Source organism: Astyanax mexicanus, chromosome 22 (genome assembly GCF_023375975.1).
Source record: "Astyanax mexicanus isolate ESR-SI-001 chromosome 22, AstMex3_surface, whole genome shotgun sequence".
NCBI lineage: Eukaryota > Metazoa > Chordata > Actinopteri > Characiformes > Acestrorhamphidae > Astyanax > Astyanax mexicanus.
In genome coordinates this window covers 11,254,278-11,276,854 of record NC_064429.1, presented here as the reverse complement: position 1 = coordinate 11,276,854, position 22,577 = coordinate 11,254,278, and the positions used below count along the sequence as shown (strand labels likewise).

Genomic DNA, 22,577 nt, shown 5'->3' with positions numbered 1-22,577 from the left:
AAAGGTGACGGGACTAAAGAAAAATCTTCGCTTTCCTGCTGTTTTAATCTGGTGTTCCAGACCAATCGCCCAACACTACCCATAAAGAGTGTCTTATACTACTTTTTGTAGTTGTGGGATAACGCTTTATCACAAATGGTGGCAGTGAACTTTGTTTTTTTTTAACTCACGGGGCGTGTGGATGGCAGTGAGGCTATGGCTCCCAAGAAACCCCCAGTCACCCAAACGCAACCGGATACCTGCGAGAAAGAGGAAGATGCACCGTCCTCAGCGCAGGGACCTGACCAGAGTGCAGCGGAGATTGCTAGCCACCGGCACATGCTCCAACGCTTCATAGACGTCCAGCAGCGGAAGGACGACGAGCTGCGGAGAGAAGCGACAAGGCAGGACCAGAGGTGGCGCTCGCTACAGCACCAGTTCGGGCTTCTGCAGGAGGAAGTCAGGAAAGGTCAGAGGGGCGCGCAGCACGATCCGGAAGCGCAGCGCTCCACAACAACAACAACTGCGGCGGCAGAGCGGACAAGAATATACAGACCTGTTGCAGTAGCAGAGTCGATGAGTGTGACGGAGGGAGAGCACACGAGGTCAGCGCCGGTAGCGTGGCCGAGGCTCCCGCAACTTAAAGACACAGACGATATAGAGCATTACTTTGTGATGTTCGAGCGGCTAGCACTAGCGGCTAGGTGGCCGAGAGCGGACTGGGCTTACCAGCTTGTCCCTTTGCTGGAGGGAAAAGCTAGGGCGGCGTATGTCGCTATGGACATGGCTGACATAAATGACTTTGAAACTGTTAAGGAGGCTATTCTCAAGAAGTTTGAGATTAACCCGGAGACATACAGGCAGCGTTTTCGCAAGGACAGTGTTTTAAAAGACGAAACGCCGAAAGAACTTTTCACGCGGCTCTCTGGACTCTATGAGAGGTGGATGCGTCCGACTGGGAAAACGAAGGAGCAGATCGGACAAACCGTCGTCCTCGAGCAGTTCCTGGACATGATTAACCCAGAACTGAGGAGCTGGATCATGGAACGCAACCCGGCTTCACCCCAGCAGGCGGTCGAGATGGCTGAAGCCTTCATCACAGCACGGCGAGCGGAGAGAGACTTCCACCTTGGACGATCGTTCTCCAACAGACAATCCAGTAAGTTTGAGAGGCGTGATAATTGCAGTGGTTTGGGTCAGCATAGATCTAATGCACAGTGGCGTGGTAGCACTAAAGCTCCAACTGAAAAACCTAAAATCAGATGTTTTAGTTGCACCCAAGTAGGGCATAAAAGTAGTGAATGTCCAAACCCGCCTACTAGCTCTAACCAACTCTGCTATATACCCAGGAAAGACAATCCGCTCATTACAACTGACAGCTGTAATGAAACTACTGTACATGTTAATATACAAGGCAAGCAGTACAGGGCTTTAGTAGATACGGGGGCGAGCCAGACTTTAGTTACCCATGCATGTCTTGAACATCTTGACTATAATCTGACAGGGAAACTAAAGGTTAGATGTATTCATGGGGATGAACAGGTCTATCCTACTACCGAAATTCACCTTTCAATTCAGGGACAAACTTACCTGGTTAATGTGGGAGTCGTACAGAATGCTCCATATTCTGTTATACTAGGTAGAGATATTCCTATTTTGATTGATTTACTAAACACAAAACAAACTGGCACAGCTGAGGTTATGGTAGTAACCAGGCAGCAAGCTAAACGCACAGCTGAAGAGACCACTAGTCTGCTAAATGAGCTACCCTATGCTGCAAAACCCAAAAACAAAAAGTCTAAAATGCAAAAAAGACAGGACAAAGTCAAAGGCACTAAAGTGAGTGAGAAGCTAGGGCAGCCTGCTATTGACATTAGCCTGCCGGCTAACTTTGAACAGCTACAGAGTGACGATGAAACACTTAAACCGCTTTTTGCTAAAAGTGTAGCATACGGTGACAACCGTGAGGAAGGGTGCCACTTGGCTGTAAAAGATAATAAGCTGTACAGAGTCGCTGATCAGGGAGAGCAGCTGGTACTCCCATTAAGTCTAAGAGGGGAGGTCCTTAAAATGGGTCATTCAGATCCCTGGGCAGGTCATTTTGGCCAAGCAAAAACGTTTAGCCGTATAGCGTACAGGTTCTACTGGCCAGGCCAGTACGCGGACGTGGTTAAATTCTGTAACAACTGCCCAGAATGTCAGCTCACATCAGCTCTAAAGAAGTCAGACAGGGTACCTATGGTGAACATGCCTATAATTGACGTTCCATTTTCTCGTATAGCTATGGATGTGGTGGGTCCGTTACCTAGAACCAAAAATGGCAACCGCTATATTTTAGTCATCCTAGACTATGCCACAAAATATCCTGAGGCATTCCCTCTCAAAAAAGTAAAAACTCGCCAGATTGTCAATGCTTTAGTTCAGCTTATCTCCAGGGTAGGCATCCCGAAAGAAGTCTTGACAGATCAGGGCACGAACTTTACTTCAAAGCAGATAAAGGAAGTGTACAGTCTGTTAGGCATTAAAGCTATCCATACCACTGCATGGCACCCTCAAACTGATGGATTGACTGAGCGCTTCAACAAGACCCTGAAACAGGCTCTGAAAAAGCTCACGAACAGCAATGGAACAGACTGGGACACGTGGCTACCCTATGTTCTGTTTGGGTACCGTGAGGTTCCGCAAGCTTCCACCGGCTTTTCTCCATTTGAGCTGCTTTACGGACGACAGGTGAGAGGCCCTCTGGACGTCCTGAAAGAAGCCTGGGAGGGAGACAACAGAGACCAGAAGCTGAACATTTTAACCTATGTTCTAAAGATGAGAGACAAGTTGAGCCAACTGACTGAGAGTGTTCGTGCTAGCATGGAGAAAGCACAAGAACTGCAGAAACACTGGTACGACAAGGCGGCAAGGGAACGAGTGCTACGGCCTGGACAGAAAGCGCTTGTCCTCCTTCCCACCAGTGACACTGGACTTTTAGCCAAGTGGCAGGGTCCATATGCGGTGCACAAACGCATTGGGGAGACCACATATGACCTGCACACCCCAGAGCGGAGGAAGAAATTCATGCGCTTCCATATCAACATGCTGAGGCTGTGGCGTGAACCAGAGGCCACATGCTCAGACCAGCTGTGGATAAGGGCGGTGGAAGATGAAGAGGAAGTGATGGAGCAGTACTTCCCCACTGAGAGTGCAGGAGCAGTTCTTCCTGTGGTGTCTCATCTGCATGCGCAGCAGCTGGAGGAGTTACTACAGGTGATTCCAATAGGGCTCTTCTCCGTGGAACCAGGACGGGCCACGGTGACCCAGCACCACATCAGACTCACCAAGGATGAGCCGATTTGTCAAACCACCTGCAGGGTGCCAGCACGACTCGTTCCTAACCTGAAACGGGAGGTTGAGGAGATGCTGAGGATGGGGGTCATCGAACCTTCAGACAGCGAATGGTGCAGCCCGGTCGTCCTAGTCCCAAAGAAGGATGGAGGGCTACGGTTCTGTGTTGACTTCTCCAAGCTAAATGCTGTGTCGGCATTTGACCCCTACCCGATGCCAAGGGCAGATGAACTAATAGAGCGGTTGGGTAGGCCAAGTTTTTATCTACCCTTGACCTTTGTAAAGGATACTGGCAGGTGCCACTCAGCCAGTCATCCAGGAAGGTGACAGCATTCAGAACACCATCTGGGCTGTACCATTTCCTGACGATGCCTTTTGGTCTGCATGGCGCTGCAGCAACCTTTCAGAGGATGATGGACAAGGTTCTCAAGGGCACGGAAGACTTTACAGCAGCTTATATAGACGATGTCGTCATTTACAGTTCGTCCTGGACAGAACATCTGGAACATCTGCGCATTGTCTTCAACAAGATTGCTGAAGCTGGTCTCACTGCTAACCCTGCAAAGTGTCATCTTGCTCGACAGGAGGTCTCATACCTGGGCTACATCCTGGGTGGAGGGCGAATACGACCTCAAGTGGACAAAGTGGAGGCTGTGAAGGTGACACCACAGCCTACGACAAAAAGGAGGGTGCGCTCTTTTTTAGGTCTTGTGGGATGGTATCGCAGATTCATCCCCCATTTTTCTGACAGAGCAGCTCCACTGACGGACTTAACCAAAAAGGACATGCCACAAAGGGTTAAGTGGACTGAGAGCTGTGAACTTGCTTTTGCGGACCTTAAACGTGCCATCTGTTCGGAACCAGTTTTAACCAGCCCAGACTTTGATGAGCCCTTTGTTGTTCAGACTGATGCATCCGGCTTGGGCTTGGGCGCTGTGTTATTGCAGGGTGAAGGCGAGGATCGAAGGCCTGTCCTGTATATAAGCAGGAAACTGTTCCCAAGAGAGGTACGTTATTTTTTTTTTCTCTTCGTGGTGGCTGGCAATAAAAAGGTGACGGGACTAAAGAAAAATCTTCGCTTTCCTGCTGTTTTAATCTGGTGTTCCAGACCAATCGCCCAACACTACCCATAAAGAGTGTCTTATACTACTTTTTGTAGTTGTGGGATAACGCTTTATCACACCCCCCAAACTACGATATAAAAAAATACAAGACTTTATCAGATGGTAACAGACATCAGTGATCAAGAAAGTCATGATACTATTAATGCACTCTATATAATCTATATAATTAATAATAAAGTAAAATGAATAATATTGGACAGATAAAAACAGCAACCCCAGTGGTGCCCTGCAGTGGTAATTAGGGGTGGGTGATATGGCACGATATTTCAGGGTATAGTATCGTTTTTTGCGTTTGATACGATATGGCACAGCCCTAGTGGTGGAAATAACAGGTGTAACAGACAGCTTGCTGAAGACAGACAAACTACACTCTATTAGAAGCAATATCTTATTTAAAAAAAATATTAGTTTAAAAAAATCAACTGTTTCAACTAAAACGGTAAAACAAGGTAAGTGCTTTTTTTTTTTACTATGGCTGCTTCTGTTTTTTTTTCCTGCTCTCTTCTGCTTGTATATATTTTCATCTTACAATGCTTTTTTGTGGTTTACCACATCTCTATAAGAACATATTTCATCATACAGTATATACGACTGTTGTAAATGTTTGTAAGACTGATGGATAATCATTTTTTTCCCTCTGTGGTGTGTTTGTAGAGCACATTCCTCTGAGGCTGAGGGGAGGAGTAGGAAGCTGTTCTGGATGGCTGCAGGTGTATCATAATAAAACATGGGGGTCTGTATGTGGTGACCTCTGGGACATCAGGGATGCTCAGGTGATCTGCAGGCAGCTGGGTTGTGGGCTGGCGCTGAGTGCTAATAGAAGAGCTGTTGATGGTTCTGGTGGAGGAACTATCTGGATGAACAGAGTGAAGTGTAGAGGGAATGAGATTCACCTGTGGGACTGTCCTCATTCCCTGAAGAACCACACTGACTGCTCCCACAGTGCTGGAGTCACTTGTGGAGGTCAGAGGAACAGACACAACTGAATATATTTGCCTCCTAACTGTTACAGAAACTTTACACATGCTTGAGAAAAATACTTACATCACATTGTTATTTTATGCTCACTCACTAGGCTTCCTGTATCATACTTTGCCTTTAAATAAAAAAAGAGGACAGATGGGACATTTTGTCTTGCAAGGTCAGGGACCACTTTTCTCCATTGTAAACAGGCTTGATAGCAACTTCGGTAACTATTGTTGATCATAATGTTGGTCGCACACATTTGGTTTCCATCATTTAATAATTGTAATGTTTTTGGGAAGGATAGAAAGTAACAATAGTGAGAGTCTGTATGTGCTTTGCACCAGTCTGTCTAGATCATTCTGTGTTTATAGACATTTCATATGTCATCTTCCATAATATTCATCACAAAATTATTCACATCCTATAAAAGGACTGTGTTCATGTATAAATTGTCTATACATTTTGTATATTTGTTTTTTAGATTCTCAACCACAGACAAGAAGAATCATACTTCCACAAACTCCTCCACCAGCTGTTCCCTCCATCTATCCAGTGTCTCTCCTGGTTCTGGGATCTGTGCTCTTCCTGGCCTTAGTGCTTCTGGTTGTGCTGTTTTATCAGAACAGAGTGCTCAGGAGAGGTAGGGGGATTCAGAGATCATCTACAATCCACTTTCTGTACTTTCTCTAATCATCATTAGTACTTCAATCTGTCATCAGTCTTCTCTTCTACTGAACTGACTCCATGTTTCTCTCTGTCTCTCTCACAGTGATCTCTAAGAGGAGGAAGACTTCAGCTGAGCCTGTCTATGAGGAGATTGACACCAGGCTCATCCCTAAAAGAATTACTGTCTCAACTGAAAGTAAGAGTAAAATGTTTTTTTTTCTCTCAAAGCAGAAATGTCTGGTCTTTACGGAAATAATGTAGCAGTTAATCAAATACTTGTCAGATAACTCTCTTTTTATATTGTTATATTTTAGTAGTGTTTTTTTGTAGATTTTCTTCCTTTGTTAATAAATTACACCAATTTATCTATCTTTTCTTCCCACTGAATAATGTTACACACTTACACATGTGAAGATAAAATTATGTTTTTAGGAATAAAATATATGTAAATGAAATAAAAAGCCAACTGAAAATACATATTAGTAATATCAGTTTATTCTAATATGTTTTAGGTAAAGCAGATAATGAGGAAATGCAGTTAAGTTATGATGTCATTTTTGCTGGACAAACACCTGACAGTGTATCAGGTGTGCTTCTGTTTTTTTATCTGTCCTTATCACTAATGCCTATTTGCATCTCTGCAGAAATATATATATATATATATATATATTTCTTCAACTTTCCCATGTATAAAGCTAGCAATTTAAAAGAGAAAGATATCAGATGAAATGACCAATATCAATCATTAAGAATTTTGTTTCTTTTTTTTTTTTTTTTTTTGCAGAGGAAGAACCAGATAATTACGATGATGTTATTGTGGAACAAAACTCAAACATTGTGATGGGTCTGTAGAGTTATGTATGAGTGAGCAAATTCTAATCTTAACAACTAAAACGTCCCTAATAAAAGTCATGTTCACTTTATTTTTGTTAGAAAACATGCTGGAGATCTACGATGATGTCATGGAGGTCACTGCTGGACACATTGCGGCAGGTTTGTTTCTTACATTGTTACAATAATAATAATAATAATAATAATAAAAAATATAGCCGCAAGCGGCGATTTACGGGGTCCGAGGCCAGTTAGGCTTAAAACATGTTGACCAGCATGACTATATTGAGCTACCTGGATGACTAGCATGACCATTAAGAGTAAGCTGGATGACCAGCATGATCAAGCAGAACCTAAGGGTCGGAGTTTTTTCACCAAATGACATTTAGAGTGCAGCAACACAGCACATAAATCCTGCTGAGAGCCTAGTAGTAATGCATAAATATGCCTGTCAGTACATTTCCAACCATCAAGATCATGTTGCCTGTATATATGTGTATGTAATTTTTTGTGTTGATAGGGTCGAAGGTTCCTGTCTTGTGTCCATTTAGGTTTGAAAAAAATATAAATTAGGCATCAGGTTTTTTTTACAATCACAGTAGATTTTTTGTCTTTGTATATGAAAAACAATGTCCAATTTGGCTCCAAATTGGGAATGAAGATCATGTGGTCCGTATATATATGTATTTGAATTTGTGTGTTGATAGGGTCAAAGGTTCCCGTCATATGTCCATTTAGGTTTAAAAAATCAATAAGAAAGGCCTCGGGCCTTTAAAATGACTGTTGCTTTTTCGCTGTTGTAGAGGGAAAAAATGTCCGATTTGGCTTGGGAATCAAGATCACATTAGTAGTATGTATATGTATGTAAGTTTGTGTGTTGATAGGGTGAAAGGTTTTTGAAAATAGCGATAAATTAGGACTAAGGCTTTTACAATTACAGTAGATTTTTGGCTTTTGTAGAGGGAAAAAATGTCAGATTTGGCTCTCAGTTGGGAATCAAGATCACATTAGTAGTATATATGTGTTTGTAAATTTGTGTTGATTGGGTCAAAGGTTCCTGTCTTGTGTACATTTAGGTTTAAAAATAGCGATAAATTCTGTAAATGCACAATAGTTAAATTTTCACTGTAGAGCCTCCTGAATGCTCACTTGATTAATACTTGGTAGATGTGCTTGAAATGTAACTTTTAATGAGTGTCTTAAATATTTTTGACATGCCAAAAACTTTGACAGAGTTTTGGCCCTCATATACATGTAGGGTACAAGTTACGTCCTGATTGGAAATTGTTTAGCCTGTCAAAAGCCAAGATGATATTTGCCAATCCAAAGCTTGATAACTTGTATGGTTCCTGAGAAACACAAAGTGATGCTGATTTAGCACTGAAACATCTTTCTTAGTCTGGGTTTAAGCCTAATCCAGCTCTTGGAATGCAGCCAATGTTTTTCCAGTTAGTATTATTTTGCTAAATTTGTATATAAAAAATCAATTATTCAACTCCACATATTAGTATTTGGTATATCCACCTTGGATATACAGCTGAGAGTCTTTCGGATTAAATATGCCGCAGCTCCCCCTCTGAGAGCAGCATTTTCATGCTGAGAGTAAAATATATGGAGCAGATTTGCAGCAGCTCCAGTGCTGCTTTGGCCTGGTGACTCAGGATTATGGTCTTTTTAAGCTTCTCTCAAGCTTTAGTTTCTTATCAGACTGATTAAGTTTCATCTGCAGTGTCCGTTCCTCCCTCAGTGAAAGTGCCACCTACATCTCTTCATTGGACAGGCTATATATTTTTAGAGTCCAGCTGCTCTGATCTACAGACATGAATATCACGACAGTCCTTGTGAAAAGGAAGAATACTTAAATTAGGTAAATAAAACAAAAATTACATTTTTAATTGAATATACATTTTTAACAATATTTTTTCCCAGTAGCATTAGTGTGTACAAAATATTTGCATGAATACTCAAATTACTAAATTTACAATATCCTTCAAGTGTATTTAAAATTATGTTTAAAAACACATACTTGAATCTACTAAAGTTTACTCAAGTTATATGAAAAAAACATTCAAAAGTACAATCAAATGTGTTTATGTTGTATTTCAATATAGCTCAATTACAGTTTCAAATTCAAATATACTCAAGTTGTCTGGAGTTGTTCCAAAATTGTACATTTAGTATGTATTTAAGTACGTATTAATTTTAATGTTAAAAGTATGAACTTTTCCATGTTAAGTATGCTTTAAAAAAATATACTTGAATGCGCTTTTCTTTTACAAGGGAATGCTGGGCTTTCGACACTTTTATTTCTGGAGAAAAGGAATGTACAACTTTTGTCTTTAATTAAAATAAAAATGTGCAAAGATGTTTAACATAATCCCTGTGTCCAAGTGGAACAGCTGACAGTCAATATTGGAAGCTGGTGAAATTCTTGCCCTCAGATGCCCTTACATTAAAAACATCATGAGCACGAGCCTGTACTAATTCAATGTATGGACTCAGGAACGCTTAGAGAAATAAATCTGTGAACACTGTAACATGCAAAGCCACGCATCACCACAACTCAATAACGCTGCTATCTTCTCATTCAATAAAATGTATTTATAAAAGCTATTGGATAAAAACTTTTAACAATAATTTTAGTTTTCTTTGCTTTTTATTGTTCTATGTATTGCTCTTTTATTGCAACTTTAATATTCACTATCATAGGGCACTAACCAATATTTTCAGTTTCCAGTAGAGGGCAATGTTAGACTTTTAGACCCTGTGGATGTTTAGTTTCTGTAACAGTAATGCAAGATGATTGACAGGGATTATTTTATTGTTTGTGCATGGAGTTTCTGTAGGTTCACATGTGCTGTAGGTACCAAATGTGTAGCACCTCAAACCTCAAAAATCAAAATATGTTACTGTGCCTGTTTACTTTTTTGAGACCAGAAAGTTATTTCTGTGGCGAGAGGTCATGAGATCTTGGGGAAAAGGGAAAAGAAAGAAGAAAAAAAGGAAGAAATAGGGAGACACTTAAATCAGGCCCTCAAACCCACATTTACATTTTTTGTAACAAATAAATAGAAAACACAGACACAAGCAATAACAATGAAAAAAAACACTTATTTAGAAAGCATTTTACAAAGCTTTGATCTGCTCTCCCTCTCCTCTCCTCCTCTTTACATCCTGGAAGCCTCCTTCTGCTGATCTTCCTCTTTCGGGTGGGGATGGAGACGGTGGAGTGGCAAGTGCTGCTGCTTGAGCTCCAGGACACTGAAGATGCTGGGTCTTCGGGGACTGGGCCTGAATTTACAGAAGAGAAAGATCTGTAGATTTACTTTCACATAGTTACTGTAGTCCTGTAATAGTTTATCCAAATAAGGAAGATCTACAGTTCTCCATAGTTCATACATTTGTCTCATTAACATACACTGCTTTTAGCTTGTATGGGATCCTGGGCAAACCCCTGATTCAGCACTTCTCTCATACCATTTTATACACTGCCTGTATTTGTAATTAATGTACTAAACTAGAAATGTCAAAAAAGTAACCAAATAAATAACTTTACTGCAGGATACACACTATCATGATGAAATAATAGAATTAGTAAAACAACTATTTTTTTTAAACAAGCAAGCCTGGATGAAAATGTTCAGAACAGAGAATTAAGAATGACAAGTATTTAAAATTAAGTACAGATACAGTCCAGCATTCATTCTGACAGGTGAATTTAATTTAGTTTTAGTCTTTTGACTAAAACGTATAATAGTTTGTCACACTTTAGTCATTTAGTCAACAAAACATTTTAGCCTAGTCTAGTCAAATAAAAAGTATGTATTACATTTATGGTTTTACTGTTTTAGATGTGTATTATTTATTGCTAATATTTATTAAAACACCAGCTTTTAAGTTTTGTTTCATTTAAATTAAGCACAAGCTATTTAAAACAAGGTGTATGTATGGACATATTGACAATTTAAAGAACAACTCCCAGGTTCAGATGATGCAAAACTGAAAGACAACCAAAACTGAGATAAAATGGCAATACTGCTAATTGACATTCTTAAAACTACATTTCATTTTAACAGTTTCTCAACTAGAATCTCTCCTTTACTCACAGCTAAATTGGTGTACTCTCATTATATATATGTATATGATATATATATATGTGTGTGTGTGTATATAATAAAATAGCATTTTAAAATCTAAGAACTTGCTGACAAATGATTCATCTTTATTCTGAAGTGCTCAGAATAGCAGAGGACTGACAGCTTAGGTACCATACTAATGCATACATAACTACATAGGTAGTTAGTTATCTATATTGTAATAAGTTGTTCACAGTCATTACATTGCAAAAAACTAAATCTTAGCAAGTGAAATTATCTAAATTTAAGGCAATAAATCTTATTTTCTTCTCTGATAAGACTTTTTGTCTTACTAAGCATGGTGTAAGTGTTAGATTATTTTGCTTATTTTAGGGATAATTATCTTAATCATTCTTACTTAGAATTTGTACCTTATTTTAAGTAATTTGAACTCAAAATAAGCACAATTAAGCAGCAATCAAGTTATTCTGATTCTTGTGTCCATAAACAGTGACTTTTTTGCTTGATTTAGGTGTTACTTCACTCATTTTGAGACTTTGCCATTGCTTTTTTGTAAGAAATCTTACTAAGAAAATTTTGCTTACCCCATTGGCAGATTTGTTTTGCTTAATACATATATTTGTCTTAATTTGCATATATTTTATGTCTTTTTTTTTTTTTTTTTTTTTTGCAGTGTAGTGTAAACTGCACTGTGAAGTTTTAAATTAAGGGATGAAATTAGTCCCCCTGTGTTAAAAAAAAGCTTCTTTTACCCGGTGAAAATAGTCACACTTCCATTACATTATGCTAACATTACTTTGTTTTAATGCAACTGACCTATAAAGATAGTGAGCCAAATTTAGGTTGAGCCAAGTTTATGAAACTACACACTTTTACTGCAGTACAGATTTACACTCTCTACTAAATAATCCATCTCAAAAGCAGAAAAAACGTACTTTATACTGGGAGGCTATATCGTTAAATATAGGGAGTATAGGGAATGTTTTCTTCTGATTTTGAGCTGGACTTTTTAGCAGGGTCAACAGGAGCCTAATCTTTAAATTCTTAACAATTAGCTATATTGTAGCGAAGCTGCTTTCATATTCTGTTCACTGTGAATTCACTGTTCTGTTCTGTGCTGGGCTTGTGATTGGGGTAGGGGGAGGGGCAGAGCAGGAAAGCGCGTGTGTGTGTGAAGGGAGAGAGAGAGCGAGAGAGAGAGAAGAGCTGCCCGTGAGTGTGTGCTGAGAGTGAGAGCTAGAGTTAACCAGTTAGCACTAGCCTTTTGTTATTTTTCGTAGTGATGGGCATAACAGCTCTTTTAGATGAACTGAACCATTAGAATAAGTTCACTAAAAAGATGGGAGACGGAAAGGTCTCCCGTTTTTTTTTTACAAGTGTTGTAAAAATATATATAAATAACAAATATTGAAATATGTAACTAAATGTTGGGTTTATTATACGATATCGTATAATAAACCCAACATTTAGTTACATATTTCAATATTTGTTATTTATATATATTTTACAACACTTGTAAAAAAACGGGAGATTTTTCTTATTATGTTATTTGTAATGTGATTTATATATATAAATCACATTACAAATAACATAATACAAAAAATAAGTAACGTTATGAACTTCTGCAACATAGATATTACATTAAGAGCAAAATTAACATTAAAAAATTTACATTCAGAAGAAAGTATCAACTTCAATGTGCAATCAAATTGAAAATAAATAGCGTAACTGTAGTGCAAAACAAAAGGTCAAGAAACTAAAATAAATACATATAAATAAAACAAAGACACATCCATACGCTCACTGTTGTGGGTGCAGAACAAATTAAATCCAAACAGGATCATCATGATAAAGGTGGCCTTATGCCCTTTACTTCAGAAACTTTGTCTATTGGTTATGAATATGCTTGTTATACAACTATTATTACTAATAGTAATAATATTATAAAAAAAATAACCACGATAACAATATACGTTATTATTACTATTACCAGGCCTCAACCTTGTTTTTCTTTCTCGAGAGCGCCAGCCCTGATAACAGTTCAGTGAGTGACCGAATCACTGAGTGAACGAGAGCACCAGCCCTGATAACAGTTCAGTGAGTGAAGGAATCACTGAGCATTTGAGCAAGTTTCCTCGCAATGAGAGTCTCCGCCACCAGATTCGGCGGTGATCAGTGATTCACAGACCACACAGCAGTTCCCCTGCCGGCCTGTGGGGTCGCTGCTGAGCTTAACTACTGAACAACCTGTGTTCTAAGTTAAGTCAATAAAGCGACTTAAACTGCCTACTCGGTCCTTCTTTCAGAGTCCAGGCGGACGCTACAATATATTTAAAACCCCTTCAGTCCAGTAACAGCTGTGTTTATTTGTTTTTTAAAGTCACTGGTTAGCACTGGTTGATCTCAGTTCATAATATTGCAGCAAATATCCAGCACAACAAACCCAGCTTTAAACCCAAACCATCGCTGTATAAACCGAGACAGAGGAGAAGTTTTCTTTCAGAAACAGCGAGGGTTACCTGCGTGTTTACTAATCCGTTACTCGTTCGTGCTGGCGTTAAGATCATTTGCACGTTAGGTGGATTTACAGGGCTAACGTGTATTTATCTTATTAATCTTTAGTGATAGCAGGTAAAATCTTGGCAATGAAAGCTATATGAGTCTCGTGGCTCGAGTTTATGGGGCGTTTGGGGACAGTAGAACCAAAACAGCTTAGCTATGTAAGTTAGTTTGCTAACTTACGGAGCTACTTCATGACGCAGATTAGTCCATTCATCATTAAATTATCATACAGTGCAAAGAACAAATGCTGTGTTCAGATGATGTGGTAAACTATTCATCTACATGTTGTTCTTTCTTAGCTATTCATGTGATTTTCTCTATCATTAACAGGGTGGTGAGCTTCCTGAGGGCTTTGAGGATAGTTATCCTGGTGCGTGTCTTTCGTCTGGCCTCTCAGAAGAAAGATCTGGAGAAGGTCACTAGAAGAAAGGTGAGGATCTAAATGGGTGCTGGCCATCATTCTTTTATTTTAATTAAATTATATCAATTATTCATATAGATTCTAATGAAATGTTAAACTTAATTACAGTTTGATTATTTCATCATGATTCAGAGAGAATTAAATAAAAAAATTAAACATTTTGATGTATTTAGAAATAGGTTGGAAAATTATTAAAATCCATCAAAACCTTTTAAAATACACCCAAGTTACTGTTTGTATGCTGATTTGTGGTATTTGTGAATCTTGCAGGTATCTGAGAACAAAAGGCGGTAACAAAAAGGATGGATTTGAATTGGATCTCACCTATGTCACAGGTTGGGATGCTTTACCTAATTATGTAATCTTATTTGAATCTAGATTTTCTGCTTATGGTTTGGGATCCAATAGTTAATAATGTTTGTTGCCATGTCTTTTCCCTCACCTGGAAAGCAGGCACTCTACAGAAATCCCATAAAAGTAAGCTTAACAATTAAGAAAATAAAATAAAACTGAAAAGTCTGTAGAAGGCAATTATTTTAGCTGAATTATTGATTTAAACAGATTTTTATGTAACAATGTTACAATTTGCTGTATTTAGGAAGCTGCCATATTTCTGGACACAAAGCATCCCGATCATTACAGAGTTTACAATCTCTGCAGTAAGTTAGATCATATAATATTATATTATATTGCTGGAGACACTCAATAAATGAGTGGTGCTGAGCATAGCTTTGGTCTTGTTTCAGGTCAAAAAGGCTACGATCCACTGTTCTTCCATTACAGAGTGCAACGAGTGATGATTGACGACCATAACGTACCGTCATTAGAGTAAGTAATGAGCAGCACTTTACTCAAATGCTTCTTCTGCCGTTAACGTTGTGTTCCATTTAGCTTTTATGTTGGATGTTGGAGCTGGGAATAACTTCACACCTGAGTCGACAACGTTCTGTTAAAATAACTGTACAAAATATGTCGAAAAAATGTCTTACCCTATAAGTGAAACTTGCACCTGTACATAACTAGCTATTATTGAGGTGTATATGAAGCACTGTGGAACAGGGTCATGAAAAACCTGGAAACGTCAAGGAACTTGAAAATAGTCATTTTCAGGCCTGGATAAGTTTTGGTCAAAGTCAAATTTACTCTTTGTGATCTTTGTGTTTCCATTTATTGACTCTGTTTATCGACTCGGTTTATCGACTCTGTTTATCGACTGAGAAAAGCTATTTAAAAATTAATTTGATAACTTGATTGGAGTTTCAGATGGAAGATAACTGTAAATTCACAGAGAAAAATCTAGGTGTTTAGGCTGTAATTAAGCTCTTGCTCTCTTCCACTCTTTGGGAAGCATATTGGTTATATATGCAAGTAAATTACCAGTAATGGTGACAAGAAGGCAACATTTAAACAGATGCATTTAAAAGCTGTTAAAAAATAAAGAATCTACACAAGATATAGACACAACCTAAACATATTCCCTGACAGCCAGATATATGCCAAATTAGTTTATTTAAAAATTGATTCTGTTCAAAGTTTTAAACAGAACATTCTATATCATGTTTGATGAAAGTGTGAAATACTGTTTACAGGTTAAACATTAGAAATGTTTACCAAATGTTTATGGGCCTGAGCTGATTAATACATCAGTGCAGAGTGAAGTAATTTAGCCCTACATTATGGAGCGCTCAGAATTTGACACATTTTATTATTGAAGATTGTGTCTTAGCATTGCTTAAATAAATGTTTTTTTTTTAATTATTTAAATATATTTAATGTAAATATAGGCCTACTATAATCAGTTTTGATATACATTCTTGTCTACTCTGATGTTTTAAACACGCTATGGTCATTAAAATGTGCTGCGAAAGCATAGAAAAGGCACAGAAAATAATTTAAATTTATAGGTTAACACTATTTGTAATCTACATGTGTATACATATTTTACCCTTGTTTTCTTTTTTTCCAGAGGGAATTATAAAATAAGCTAAAGACTTTCATGTTTACTACAGCTTAATTATTAATCATGTACCAGTGTTTTATAGCAAATGTAACCAAAAAATGTCCCACATTATATGTCCCAGGTTATAATTTTTTGCATTGTCAGCGATACCAGACGCACATTCACACACACAATGGAAACATGAACAGCTAGACGTGCTAATGAAACGTAAAATACTACTGCTTTTACTACTGTTGATGTTTGGTGCAGCCATCTTGCGTTCTGAACTTGTGGGTTTATTCCAGTTGAAATGTTCTACTTAGAACTTGAAAATTTCCAGTTCTGAATTCCTACTTCAGATGGAATGCAGTATAAGGATTCACATTAGAGCTCGACCCAACCTGCCCCATACACTGTCATTTTGAGCCAAAGCCCGAATTAAACCTGACCTTTTTTGAGTAAGTAGAGCATTAAAACTGAGCTTTTAAAAAACATTTTCGTTCTGTTTAGAATGAGTGAAGAATGAATAAGACCTATTATTTAAGAAAAATATTATTAATTATTAGGAACAGATCTCCAAAAGATTATAACATGAACAATGCAAACAATGATCCAAAGGCCTAAACATTAGGCTACAACAATGTCTGAATGACTTTCCTCTAATCTAGTATAATATAACATGGTTTAAGAAAAGAAAATAAATTCTTTTATAATTTTATTTATATTTTTTTCCCATTTTCTCCCCAATTTACACAGCCAACCCACTCGTTAGGACTCCCCCTATCACTAGTAATGCCCCAACACACCAGGAGGATGAAGACTAGCACACTCTTTCTCCGATACATGTGAAGTCAGCCACCGCTTCTTTTCGAGCTGCTGCTGATGCAGCATTGCCAAGCAGCCAGCACATTTGGAGGAAAGCGCAGCGGCAGGTGAAGTGCGTAATATGGACAGTGTGCACTTTGCACTTGTGCAACTTTTTTTTTAAAAACAGTTCGATTTGTTTCTGCTATATTTTGATTCATAGCTTTATATAAAATGAAAATAACTTATAACTATATTATTTTCTTTAGCCCGAGGAACCTGAGGAAAGTGGTGGGAAATCTCGAGCCAGGTCAGACCTTGGGTTGGGTTTGGGCAGAGAACCTAAGCTCTTATTCACATATTGAACTTTGTGTTCTTGTGTTCTCAGTGACATGTTGAACTACACTGCCAGTTTGAGGGAATGTCATTGCCATCCACTGCAAAGGAGGCAAAGGTGATGCTGAAGTTTTCACTGATTTAAAGACATCATCAATGTTTTCTATATGTATTTGATTTGATTTTTAGGTTAACCCATCACCATAGTTGTTCAGCTGAATGTCTAAAGCCATATCCAAACTGGATTCACTTATTCATTTTAGCTGAGGAGGTTTTTTTTTCACGGGTACGATGGTGTGTACATGGTTGATTGACAGCGTTTAGTTTGAGAGTGCGCAGGTACTGTATTTCTCCTGAGGTGAGGTGAATGTGTATGTATATATTCAGTGTGTCAGAACTGCTCCTTTAGTTTCTGCTGTGCTCAGTTGAAGACTGAGACCAAGTAGTTAAACATACAGCTCTGGGGAAAAAAATGGTTTTCATGCATCTTGGCATGTTCTCCTCCACCAGTCTTACACACTGCTTTTGGATAAGTTTATGCCATTCCTGGTGCAAAAATTCAGGCAGTTCAGTTTGGTTTGATGGCTTGAGATTATCCATCTTCCTCTTGATTATATTCCAGAGGTTTTCAATGAGATTTTTAAGTGGTTTCTTTTTTTCCCAGAGCTGTATGTCTGCACTCTCCTACAAAAGTATTGAAATACTGAGGCCAATTGATTTTTTTTTTTTTCTGCTCTAGTGAAAACATTTTGGTGTAACAAAAATATAATTTAAAGATGAATATTGAAGACAAATTGGTAAGTTCGGACAAAAGCTGAATTGTTGACCTTTTGTCTCCTATTCATCTTTTAATGTCAAACCCAATTTGTTTTCAGTCTAAAGCAGAAATAAAGAAATGAGACTGACTTATCAAGTACTTTTGGGGGGCAGTGTATGTTTAGGGGCTGTTTCCTGTGTAGTTCCAATTAAAATCTGCAGTCAGTCTGCTCCTTTCAGAGTGACTGCACTGTTATGTGTATTGGTTATGTAATTTAATGCTCCTGGGCATTGCTGTGTTTGTTGTGCAGGTGTGGGAAAGGGCAATGGCAGTGATCTGAAGGTGCGGATCATAGTGAAAAGAGAGCAGGTGTTCCAGTGTGTCTGTGCCACGCAGACGAACTGTAGGGTAAGCTAACTTTTAAAGGTTTTCTACAGTATAAAACTGTATTTACTTCCTCATAGTCTAAATGACAAGAGTAGTTTCAGTACAAAAAAGTGAAAAACTGTGAACCTTAAACACAGTGGTTTCCTAATTAAAACCAGAGCTATATGACATATCCAGAACAGACATGTGAAGTGGGCTAATCCCACAACCCCTAAATGATTTAGTAGTTTAGGGTGATTTCACACCTACTTTTTTTATTTGTCAAAATAAACTGTTCATATTTACGTGTAGTGCTGTTTGTTTGGACATGGATGAGTACAGTAAACACAACTGCAATGAGACTGCTGAGAACTGTTGGTCTGAACTCTGAATTGGTTGGTTTGTGATGAGAACATGATCTGACCTTGATCCAACCCATCTGTCAAGCATACTCAGTTTTAAGATGTGGAGTCAGTCAAATGAACACATGCCACCTCTGCTGTTGTTCCATGTTAAACTGCACAGAAATCTGTTTACTTTCTTGCTCCCAGCCATGACAGCTCTGACCAACAACCAAAGAGATTACAAAGATTGTTGTGACTCATTTTGGTGAGCTTGAATTTTATCCTCTGTTAAAACAACAAACCATGAGGGAAATGCTCCAAGAGAATCAATTAATTACCTGACTTGGACCAGAGCAAACAAACTATAGTGTGAAAAAACAGCCTTACATACACTATTAAAAGATTTTGTACATACATACACTAGTGAAAGCGTTTGTGAATCGGTATCATCTTAACCCCAAATCATATTTTAAATATGTACTAAAGAACAACTTTTAAATATTCAATAAGCTCATAATTTTGAACCTTTAAAGACAGTAGCAGCCCACTAAAACATAAATCACATTGTAATTGTTGGGAAAGGTCTTTCAGATGTTTGTCTTATGTTCCTTTGTGTTTATTTTACTGTTCGCTCATATACTGTGTTCTCATATTTTACCAGCTGTTCCCAGATACTGAAAACAATGCCGTGGTGATCAGCTTTCAGGAAGGGCCAGTGGTTTGTGGTGATGTTAAAGTCATGTTTGAATCCAGGGCTGTAAGTTCCCAATCTATTGTAACGTAAGAATGATTTTATGGACATCGTTTTTTCCAGTTGTTTGGCAAAATGTTTTTTCTCTATTGTTCTCTATGCCCAGGGTCTTCCAAAGGGGTATGAGGACTATCCTTTCTATTTCTGGTTCAACACTTCATTTGTAGAGAACAACAGGTGAGGTTTTTGCTGTCCATTGTCCTCAGAAGCAGACACTGGCTTTGTTTACCTACCAGACCACTCTGGTTTTAGATTTTATATATAAAAATGCCAGGCCACTTAATTCATTAATTAGAATATTTTGATATTTTGTCCCCTCTCAGTTTAGTAAACATTACTGCTTTCAGTGTAAAAGGAAAAATCATATGGACTGCTGCTTGAATGCAATCTATAATGCTTTGGTCCCAAAACAGGCTCTATCTGTCAAGGGAGGAACTGGACAACCCACGTAAGTCCAAAACCTGGGACATCTACAAGGAGGACTTTGGTGTGACCGTGTCTTTCAGTGACCCTGCACTTATGTAGCAGACAACACTTGCTTGTGTATCTCAACTAAAACCCTTAAGCCCTGCACAAGGTCTAAATATTTGCTCTAATGTAGGTTTTCACACACTTATAAAAGGTGAGTGATGTTTAGGGATTGGATTCGGGCATATTGTGCCCCTAAAGCTATAGCTATAGCTATATAACCTCAACTTTATGTCCATCCCCCATCTTCACTGTAAGAGCTTTTTACTGAGCCGTGCATACATCACAATATTATGCATTTGTTTGTCAAATGTTTTTTTGTCTTTAAATGAAGACAAATGTTTGTGTCAGTTTAGCATATTATGCTTCCAAAATGTAAATCTTACTCTTTAAGCTTGAGTGTACATCAAATAAAGCAATCGAGGCTGCCACTGTGAAATGGTCAATGGTTATGTGTGCAGAAACATTTTTTTGTAGTACACATGTATTGAAATAAATACTAATGTCTCTGTAACACTTGTCTGTCTCTTTTTTTGAATTAACAACTGATCTGGGTTGCTGAATTTCTGCAATTGTTTTTAAGGATAGATATAGAGTGACTTGTTTTTTTAGAAGTAAAAAGTCTGGTCTTACAGGTGGGCATGCAACTCTAAACTCTTTAGAATCAGCAGTTTTAGAGGTGACCTTTTTCAGAAGCGCTGTCAGTGCCATTCTCATATAAAAGGCTTAAAATCAAATCTCAAATGTGCAGCTTACATAGTACATTTTTTAATGTACTATGTAATTGTGTAGAACACAAACTGTATAAACCCAAAATTTTATTCTAGAATTGATATACACTATCTGCTGCTGTCAGTACAAATGGATGGCTGGATCAAAAATCAGAGGGAAAATATTAAACTGGGGATTCACAAAAATGCTTTTTCTTAAGTTCTTATGTTTATACTTAACTTAATAGGTCTGTTTTGGTTATTTTTCTTAATGTTTATTTTGTACCAAAAAAAATGGAATAATAATATATATACCTTTTATGATACACTCACATTTCAGTGCTTGGTTTGACTGTTTTTTTATTTTCCTAATGTTTTCTTAAGCCTTCACATCAGTGTCTCAGCACTGGCATTCAGAGCCCCTTATTCACCATCGTACTCCATTGGACATTTCAGGGACAACAGCCTTTTTTGCCCAATTATAAACACTCTTCTTGTAAAAGTTATCCAGACATAGGTAAAAAAAAAAAAAACAACAAGAGTTGAACTATAAAGTATTGAAAGACTAGGATACTAAAAGCCAGTAATGTTAGCCCTGCTTTATTTGTCTCACTATCTTTATATATCAGTTGCTTTAAACATTATAATGTTAAGCGTAATTTTATTTATACATTTAAATAGAACAAAACATAAATGTTGTTTTAATAAACGTTAGCAATAAATAATCTCAAAATAACACATCTAAAATACAGCAGACTAATAGTTTAAACCATTAAACCCAGCCTTTCATTGAGCTGAGAGAAAATTAAGTGTGCTGTTCAATTTCCAACGTTAAGAAATGGGTTAGACAAGCTATACTAATGCACCATCCATCATCAGCAGTTCAGCTGTGACTTTTGGAAGAAACCAAAGTCAATTGAAAAGAGCTGGGGGGGGGGGGGTGTCTGAGATTTAATATAACAATATTATTTTAATATAACTGTTCATAGTTAATTATTATACTTACTCTGAATTACATAAGAGTGCTAGTAAAATATTAAAAAAAAATATATATATATATATATATATATATATATATATATATAAACATTTCGGGCACCGTAGCCCCCACACCTAGTTTTGAATGGTCGTGTCTCTCCTGATTCAGTCAGTAACAACAAGACGGTCGCCCTTTTCTTCGGGATGTTCAGGGAGTTTGCAGGAGGTGTAATTTATGGGGAACAATCATTAATGTTGGGTTAAATAATCTAGTGTTTTTTCACTCTGGTGCTGAAGGTCCGCTGCGCTGCTGTGTTTCCCCTTTACTCTGTTTTCATTAAAAGCCCCTCAGTCTTAAAACAGCGGCAGTAAAACAGGCGGAGCGGTGGGCCTCCAGCAGCAGTAGTGAGATAACCCTGCCGGTGTAGAGTGGAGCAGCGCGAAGGGAGCTCTTTCAGTCCCGGTGAGTAATTTAGCTAGCTGGCTCTCGGTGAAGCGCGGTCTTATTATAATACTTAACTACAGCGTGGTGAGACTATTTAAACTGAAGCGTGTTAATGGCGAATAACGCTGTAAGATAGCTAAGGCTAGCGAGCTACGGTGGAGCTGGCTAAGCTAATTAGCTTAGCCAGCTCCACCGTAGCTCGCTAGCCTTAGCTTCAGTTAGCCCGATTACCTGCAGCAGCTGCCCGTTCAGAAAAAAAAAAACACAACCAGCGCTGTTTAAGAGCTGCTTTACGAGCTTCTCTCCCAGCATAGGGTGTGTTTTTCTCAATCAGCAGCTGCTTTTAAACCACGCTGTAGTTTAGTAATAAGATCGCGCTTCACCGAGAGCTGAAACAGCCAGTTAAATTACCTAACAGGGCTGAAAGAGCTCCTCTTCTCCGGTCTAATTCGGTGTAAATAAACCCAAACACCTTTGGTTTATTTAGATTTAAGTTAGCAGTTTGTTCTCTCTAGACAAAAAACGAAAATAAGAATAAAAAAATGAAAAAAATGAAAAATAAAAAACAATAAAATAAGGGGGGCGCAGTCTGCGCATGCGCCAGATTTTGCGGCCGCGCGTGCGCAGTAGACCATATTTTTTTGCGGTCTTCTGCGCATGCGCGGCCGCAAAATCTGGCGCATGCGCAGAAGACCGCAAA

General features: G+C 38.3%; 1 protein-coding gene across 9 annotated transcripts; it reads left to right on the top strand.

Annotated features, from left to right (window-relative positions):
• Nucleotides 1–5,503: 5,503 nt before the first annotated feature.
• On the top strand, nucleotides 5,504–20,258 carry LOC125787014 (antigen WC1.1-like). Of its 9 annotated transcripts, none has more exons than XR_007428960.1 (13): nucleotides 6,005–6,042; nucleotides 6,172–6,264; nucleotides 13,889–13,988; nucleotides 14,250–14,314; nucleotides 14,433–14,456; nucleotides 14,578–14,638; nucleotides 14,726–14,807; nucleotides 16,675–16,855; nucleotides 16,992–17,176; nucleotides 18,126–18,223; nucleotides 19,187–19,282; nucleotides 19,383–19,453; nucleotides 19,690–20,258. XR_007428960.1 is itself a non-coding variant. In XM_049470757.1 (7 exons), the coding sequence occupies exons 1-6, from the start codon at nucleotides 5,556–5,558 to the stop codon at nucleotides 8,721–8,723; spliced, it is 471 nt and encodes a 156-aa protein (XP_049326714.1). In that variant the 5' UTR covers nucleotides 5,504–5,555; the 3' UTR covers nucleotides 8,724–8,766; nucleotides 13,889–13,989. The 9 variants fall into 9 exon arrangements, 3 of the variants coding, with proteins under 3 accessions (XP_049326714.1, XP_049326716.1, XP_049326715.1); XR_007428958.1 differs by lacking the exons at nucleotides 6,005–6,042; nucleotides 6,172–6,264 and adding exons at nucleotides 6,849–6,912; nucleotides 7,002–7,061; XR_007428959.1 differs by lacking the exons at nucleotides 6,005–6,042; nucleotides 6,172–6,264 and adding an exon at nucleotides 6,849–6,932.
• The last annotated feature ends 2,319 nt before the right edge of the window (nucleotides 20,259–22,577 follow it).